Here is a 7,893-nt window from a genome sequence, read left to right as displayed (position 1 = left end):
GAAAATGAAAGTACTTTTGAAATGAGTTTCAAAAGTACTTTCATTCAGTTTTGCAACTGTTTAGAAAATCGGGTGTTTAGCCCTCTCAAAAAAGGTTGTAGTCCAACGTAAGTGACCAAAAAATGTTTTAGCCTTTAGTAGATCTAGTCCTGCGACAGACCGGAGACCCGTCAAGAGTGTACCCCATCTCTCAATCCAAGACAGCTGAGATAGGCTCATCTGTTTTGGGGTTCAACCCTGAATCGGACAATTGGATGAAAATAATGGATGCTTTAACATTTGCAAACTATTAGTAGTTAAAGCTTAAAAATAATTGGTATCAGTGCAAAGTACAACATTTGCATCTAAAATATAGTGAAACTATATAATTACTTAAATAAAGAACATCCCCGTTAAAGCATTTGAGTAAATATCCTGAGCTATGTTCCAAAAAAAAGGAGAAAAAGAAAAGAGACACTGGACTTACCATTACTTTCTTTATATATTTTACAATATTTAGCTTACATACATACATAAAACATTTGTGGCTGTGGCTCAGGAGATTGAGGTGGCCATCTAGTAGCTAGAAGGTTGGAGGTTCAGTCCCTGGGTGCTCCAATCTGCATGCCAAAGTGTCCTTGGGCAAGATACCTAACCTTGAGTTGCCTCTGATGCATTCATTGGAATGTGAAATCACATAGATATAGAAAAGAGTTAGTGTGTGTGAATGGAAGAAATTAGACATTTTGTATAAATGCTGAAGCAGAAACATCCCATATCATGTTTATAAAATATTTGATAGTTTTATATAATTACTCCATTTTAAATGTTAAAAAACATATTTTTGAACGGATAAAAGCACAGCTCTTACGCACTATACTTGCCTGTGGCATTGATGGCAAAGGAAGCTGTAATTGTTCAAAATACATTTTATTTTATTTTAACAAATAAATAAATTGTAGCCCTAAAGTGTTTTTCCAAGTGTAATATCACTGTAAAAGCTGCATTAATGTTATTATTATGTAGTTGAATTAATGGCTGAAGCAGAAGTTTAATGCATGAAAACTCGTGGCCCACCTGTTCTGTGGGCGAGGGTCCAAATGTGGTCAAATGTGCACCCCTGCGGTGGGGTTTTGTGGGAAATGCCCCTTTAACCACAACATGAATGGGGGGTACAATAGAGAACAGAACAGGGCTCGCTCGCCGCGGTCACGAGAGCTCCAGGGGAGTGACGTCACTTTCCTAACCCGGGCAGCGGCCGTTGAGTTGAGTCCCAAACCAGAGACGAGCAGGAGTCCACCAACAGCTCAACTTTTAATGAATGCGGGCCGAGGAGAGCCGCCGTGAAGACTCGCGCCGGTTTCTCCTTCCTTATGCTCCCTCCTGGTCGACATAGCTCCACAAAGACTCGCTGTGTTCCCACTTGTTCAGCGGCTAATCTGGTTTTAGCTATTTTAAAAAAGCGCTTGTCTCTCCTTTTATGTGTCTCGCGCTCCCCGCGACTCTGGGCACAAGGACTGGGGTAAGTGTGTCCGGTAATTTCACGTCATGTAAGCAGTTTAGGTCGAAATGATGATTAAGAGTTGAACTGTTTGTGAGTCCCGGTGGTTAGTTTAAACAGAGCACGGCTCTCGTGTAAGTCCAATCTGATATCCAGGCTTTAACCGTGTCTCTCCGCGTATTCGTAATATCCATGTAAAAAAAGAAGAAAGAAATGTCACTGTTTGATGTGCAGTGAGGCAAATATGCAAAGGTTTGCTGCTTGAGACGCTAGGGTCAGAGATGCTTGTTGGCAGGAGTCAGTAGTGAAGTTTGCTTTTCAGCGGGACATCCTGGACAATTCATTTCTATTCTACTCCCGTGCTTTCTGCAGAGAAATTATAGCAGCACACGCCAGTTTCATTGTACGCAAAGCAGGATCAGGGTTGCCTTATGAATGCGGTTAGCAAATAGCTTGAATGTTGGCTAGATATTACAGGAGTTATTATGCACCCTCCCACTTCTCTAATTAGACTTAAAATCTGATTAACTCTTTCTAACTTATGCTTCTGTGCCTTATAAACATTTAAAAGATGTTTATTCCTGCTCCCCAGACTGCCAGTATTGTTGGCAAAGAGTCTCAAATTGCTTGCACTGTGCTCTGAGTTGTAATACAAGCAGACACAGAATACCCTGGAAATAATGAAGTAAGTAAGTTGCCCAATTTCAGCAAGAATGTGCCAAAGGATATTTTGGGGTTAAATCACTGACAAGGTCATTTCAGGCTTGAGGAACTGAAAATTACTCGAGGCAGTCAGGCTGCAAAAATACAGTCGCCAGACATCCCCAAGGGTTCTGCTGTGATTTATAACATCCTTGTAGGAAACGATAGAAAGCGAGGCATCGTAATCAGCAACAGGTTTAAAAGAGAATTGCATGTGGTACTACAAAAGAGGAGAAATGAAATGAAAAAGTGCTTCTGACATATAACAAATGTAGGACTCTTTTTGCCCCTTAGGGCTGCACTACCACTCATTGATGAGGCTTTAGCAAACAATGCTGTTTAGTTTTTACAGACTACTGTTTGTGTCTGCTTCTGTGCTCAGTGTTTACAGCTCACCAAGGCTAACCTATGCGAATATAATGTTACACAAAGCCCAAAAATCAAGTCTTCAGAAACACTGAGTCACATTTAAAATGGGAACTAACATCACAGAGGCTAAGTTTAAACATCTGTGTGGTTTTTTTTTTTTTCCTCCCTTCTTCTTTGCAGTCTTGACTGAGCGATTGAGTGAGCGACTGCATGGGTCGGACTGAACATGAAGAGCCTCAAAGCCAAGTTTAGAAAAACTGATGTAAGTACTGTAACATGTGTTTCTGGCTGTGTATGTTGTGTACATGCAACCGTGTGTGCACATGTGCATGTCTGCATGGATGAGTCACTGTCTGTGCATGTATGTCTTGAGCAGTCGGGAATGATTTTTGGCAGAATTCCTCCGTTTTTGGGCTCTGCAGCAGAAGCCTGTAGCTTGTTGATATTTTGATATTTGCTGTAGGAAAAATAAATGGGTTTAGAGAACAAAAACAAATCATGATGCCCGCGTAATCCATTTTGGAGCTCTTTATAAACATGCTTGATTTCGCTTGGCATGTCAGGGGATTTTAAGGGCCCAAAGAAGGATGCAGAACTATTTATTGTGGTAGCTATTTGCTTTTTTACCCAGCTTAACAATGTAGAAGCCATACGTGTTTCTCTTTGAGTCACTTTGGAAACTTTTTAAATGAATTCTACAAAAACCACAGATACCTCTGACTGTAGATTGCTCCGAATGAGAATTTTATCCTGCTGACTATGAATCATTCTTTTCTGAGGAATTGCTCCAAGGTAGTTCAGTCATTCATTCGGTCACAGTCTGAGATGCTCCACACTCACAGGAAGTTAGGCGTCTCCACAGTGTCTGACTCATCTGTTGTCACAGTGACCCTAATGACACAGAGCCAAACGGCAAGACAGGAAAGGTCTGCAGAGTTTACTGGATTTAAGGCGATGGAGGGTGTGTCAGAAGTGGAGACGTTGGCAGCTGTAGTGAGGAATAGTATCTAAATGAGACTCTTGGTTTATGTAAACAGTTTCCATGTGATCAAGTGTGTGGTGGGGCAGGATGGTGAGCTCTGATTTAATGGCATGCTGTGCTGAGAGAGAGGGAGAGAGACTGATCTGCAGAGGAGGAATTAGGTGGAGTACATACACCCTTTTATTCAATTATACCCACAACATGAGCTGCAAGGCATAACACGACTCTGGATTATTGTTTAGAGGGCTAGATGTGTGCTAGTGGGGAGAAAATGAAACTCCCCTCTAGATCCACATGTAAAACATCTAGGAAAATGATAAAATGTACACTTAAAATTATTCTGAGAACAACAAAACAGCATCAGCAATTTATTCATAATGTTTGATTCTATTTTTTTAAGTTGCGTCATTGCATATAAAATCAATCAAGTCTTAGAAAAGGCCCCCCCTTGGAATAATTTTTCTGTTTTGTACAATAACATTAGAAAATCTAATGAAACCATTCAAAATAAATGGTTGTTATTATAAATATTTTCTGATTTATGGGCTCCCAAAGTGGGCTGAAATCTGGTGCTTTTTAATTTGATTTATTTTTTAAGTTTTTTAAGCATTGATAACGTTTTAGGTACACAGCTGAAAGTTTTGTCAGAACAGAAATCAAATCATTTTTACACTTACTCCAAATGTCACAAGCCTAAATCAGTTATTCTCAGCTCAGTTTTTTTTCCTGCAAGCGACGTTGAGCATACATCATAGTTTCAGTAGCAGTAGCAATTTAGCATCTGTGATAGAAAGTAACAGACAGAAGCATCAGTACCCTGGATTTTTGCTTTGTTTTCTGATAATTAACTGGAGAAAACGTCAAAACACCTAAGTATGCATTTTGGGTAAACTTTAAAGTACCACACCACCATGTGGGCTGGTCCTACCACGGGCTGATTTCTCACAATAACGACCCAGTTTTCTGTGTTATATGTCTCTACTGCCTAATATCAGTAAATTATTGCAAATTCATTCAGCTATGTGGGAGGAGTACAATAGTGTCCATTGTTCTTGAAAATGTGGAGTTTAGCACTGGGCTCCAAGGTCAAACAGCTCCTTCACAGTGCGTGTAATGGATGGTGTCTGCGTCACCTTTGCCAGGTGTTTTCCTGTCCAAACCCCTGTTTTATCAGTAGCAGTTGTGAATTGTTTGAAATGCTTCTACAGTGAAATGCCCGTCCTCACTAAAATAGCCAGTCGTAGGTGGCATGAGAGAAGAAAGAGAGAGCCGTGGATGTGAGCGTTGCTTAGAAACACAACCGATGCCGTTTGCTGTCATGCATGCCTTTGCAGACCTGCCACCCACATACAGTACACTATTGCACTTTTGATTGCTTGGGCGATTCATTGGTTTGTCTCCTATTTTATGTAATTGGTCCCCATTTTCATATTTATAATTTGATGTCTGGACCTGCACTTCTGTGCCATGCATAAGTCATAGACAGTCTTTTGATAATAGATGTCTCTCTTGTAAAATTCCATGTGAAACTCACTATATCCAAGCAATGTTTTGCTGTAAAGAAGGCCATATTTTTAAATAATTTAATAACCTCATTGATCTCCCTGCAAAAGTGTCTATTTCTTTATGGAACACCTTCCTCATCGCTCAGTCAGTATAACACCCTCAATGTGTCTTGTATTGATTTTACTATATTCGGAAAAAACAGTTTGTCTTATTGGCTGCTTGAAAAGTACAGTAGCCAATGTTTTTTTTTCTAAAATGTTAGATTCTTTTCACCATTTAATTACGAACAGATGCTTAAAAGAAGATTATTTAATTTTTATTTTAAAAGCAAGAAACTTTCAGTAAAGCACAGTCTTGTTTTTGTGCTGTAGAAAACTAGTTGAAACAGTACCAGGACTTTAGTCCACACAGAGTGATAGAACGTACTGGTCGTGATTAGGATATGCAGCACAAAAAAGTTTCACAGGCTGCTGTGTTTACCTTAGCCAATAGTCATTCCATTGCTTTTTACAGAAACCCTTAACAGCCATTAGTACTATTTCAGTCTGGCAGTGACAGATGCTCAGGAATGTCTCCCTGAAAAACAGAGGCTCTTTTAAAAAAAAAAAAAAACTACAAAAAACCCCCAATAGTAACAGAAAGTTTATAAATAGCTTTCTTATGACGTTAAGGTATTTCAAGACAATGTGCAATGGAAACTGTGGTTCAGTGTCAAATCTTAAATAAATGCTTCACTTTAATGATCCTTCCCCAGCTCAGCCAAACAAGCTTACAACACGAGGCTTAACGGGAAAAGACCAGCCTGTGTTAATGTTACAGTGTGATTTATGAGCTATAGAAGGTCAGTGATAACACATTGATTACATGTTTTTTTTCTGGTTTGAGAAGGGTTCATGATGAAAATTTATTCAAGCCATAGCATATCTGTACATGACCTGTAAACTTTGTAATGAAACATTTTATTCACATAAGGAAAAACACATGTTACAGATTGCTTTACTTCTATTTAACCCCAGGAAAACACTTTGTTCGTGTCTTCAATCCCGCATCTCCCCACTCAGTTTTGCTGTAAACATTGCACTGCTAGAAACTCATTTATTTTGAAAATATACTGGATTGTATTCTGCTTTTTTGTCGTGTGTCATTTTTACACATTACGGAAATGTATTTGGAATATCCACTAAACTGCACATGACTGGGCCTCTGCTGTTGTAATGCAAGCTTGGTGGCCTACCATAGACAAAAGCTGCAACTAGTAATAAGAGCAGCTGTTAAGCTAATTAATCTTACGAGCCTACTGTTACTATTACCGTATTTTTCAGACCATAAGGTGCACTGGATTATAAGGCGCATTAAGCAAAACAAAACAATCAGATAAGTCAAACTTTACTTAACTCATTCTTCTTGCTTCCTCCACTTCTGTACCATTGATTCATTAATGTTGAATTCTCTCGCCGCTGCTCTACTCCCATGTTGTTGCAGTATATTAATGACTAACCTTGTATTGTGGATCGATTATCTCAGTTGTTCTCCTGACTGAAATTTCGTCCGTTTACAGCATCCTGCCACGCAATTGCATTTGTCCATAATCATCGGGAATTTTGCATTAACTTTTATCGAGTGGAAAAAAAGTTAGTGTTCATCTTCCAGCTTCACTGTGTTTATGTTATGCTAACATAGCTATGTTGCTAGCGATCACGTAGCACATCATTATATACTAGCTAGTCTAACTTCAGTAACTCTACAAACGTCACTGCTTTTTAGTTTTCTGTCTTCATTTATGTTGGAAGTGATAGCAGAGCTATACATTTTAATTCTTTCAGAAATTTCTCAGTCAGAACATAGTATATCATGTTTAGGTGGAAACTAGCGAACTAACTTCCTGCCAACTTTTAACTCCATTACTTTTAATACATTCTGTTTTCATGGATGCCTGGATGTTAAACGTAATTGTTACACCTGGTAAAGCAGCAATGCTGATCATTTTATTAAAGATGAAAGAATTTAGACAGTTTTTAACTCTCAGCTGCAGGGTTTGTTTGACCTTGGGACCTGAAGCAGACAGTCTTTTGGACCCAGATTACTCAGAATCCGCAAAGCTCCTGACTACGGTAGCAGTAATGCTCCGACAAGCCATCAAGCGGAGTGCTTTTGTAGCTTACCAAAGTCGTACTAAAACACTTTTTTGACAGATTTTTGAGCGCCGTGTAGCACATAAAATCGGTTTGAGGTCAGTAAGCACAACCAGAATTCATACATAAGGGGCACCGGATTATAAGGCGCACTGTCGATTTTTGAGAATATTAAAGGATTTTAAGTGCGCCTTATATTGTGGAAAATACGGTAATTTTATATAACTGCTCAAACAAGTAAAGAAGTGGAAAAAAAAAAGAATACAGGCAAATGCTATGCTCTCAAGCTGTTTCACATGTTGTTTCACCTGATATCTGGATTGGGCAATAAACTTATTTGTTTCTTTCCCATCAACTGTATCTACAGAGAGGAGAGAATTTGAATGCTCAAAATAGGCTTTCACTTTACAGAAAGCTGTGCATTTTCCTATTATTTCTGGCTATTTTATATACAAAATTGTATTTTATAAACAAATTAAACCTCATTTAAAAAAGCTAAGTATTGAAATTGAAATTGAAAGCTTTTATTGAACAACCATAAATGTAATCTTAAAGTTTAATATTTAAACTCACTATACAGTAACGCTAATATGTATATATGACATAACACCTGATCACCCTTTACATAACCTTTATGCCAATTGCCCCTGCAAGACTTAATCTGCGATAAAGACATGGACACAAGCACTTTGCGTGAATATTAAATGTTAGCATTTTTCCCT

At 38.6% G+C, this 7,893-nt stretch overlaps 1 protein-coding gene across 2 annotated transcripts in view; it reads left to right on the top strand.

Annotated features, from left to right (window-relative positions):
• Positions 1-1,164: 1,164 nt before the first annotated feature.
• rai14 (retinoic acid induced 14) overlaps positions 1,165-7,893 on the top strand; it is a 44,580-nt gene continuing 37,851 nt past the window's right edge. For both annotated transcript variants that reach the window (XM_039615183.1, XM_031758832.2), the window contains exons 1-2: positions 1,165-1,501; positions 2,732-2,813. In XM_039615183.1, the coding sequence (XP_039471117.1) occupies positions 2,778-2,813 (36 nt within the window). In that variant the 5' untranslated portion in view covers positions 1,165-1,501; positions 2,732-2,777. The remainder of the gene's footprint in view (positions 1,502-2,731; positions 2,814-7,893) is intronic.

This window comes from Oreochromis aureus, linkage group 7 (genome assembly GCF_013358895.1).
Source record: "Oreochromis aureus strain Israel breed Guangdong linkage group 7, ZZ_aureus, whole genome shotgun sequence".
Taxonomy (NCBI): domain Eukaryota; kingdom Metazoa; phylum Chordata; class Actinopteri; order Cichliformes; family Cichlidae; genus Oreochromis; species Oreochromis aureus.
The sequence above is the reverse complement of the archived record's forward strand: the minus strand, read 5'-3'. Positions and strand labels throughout refer to the sequence as shown.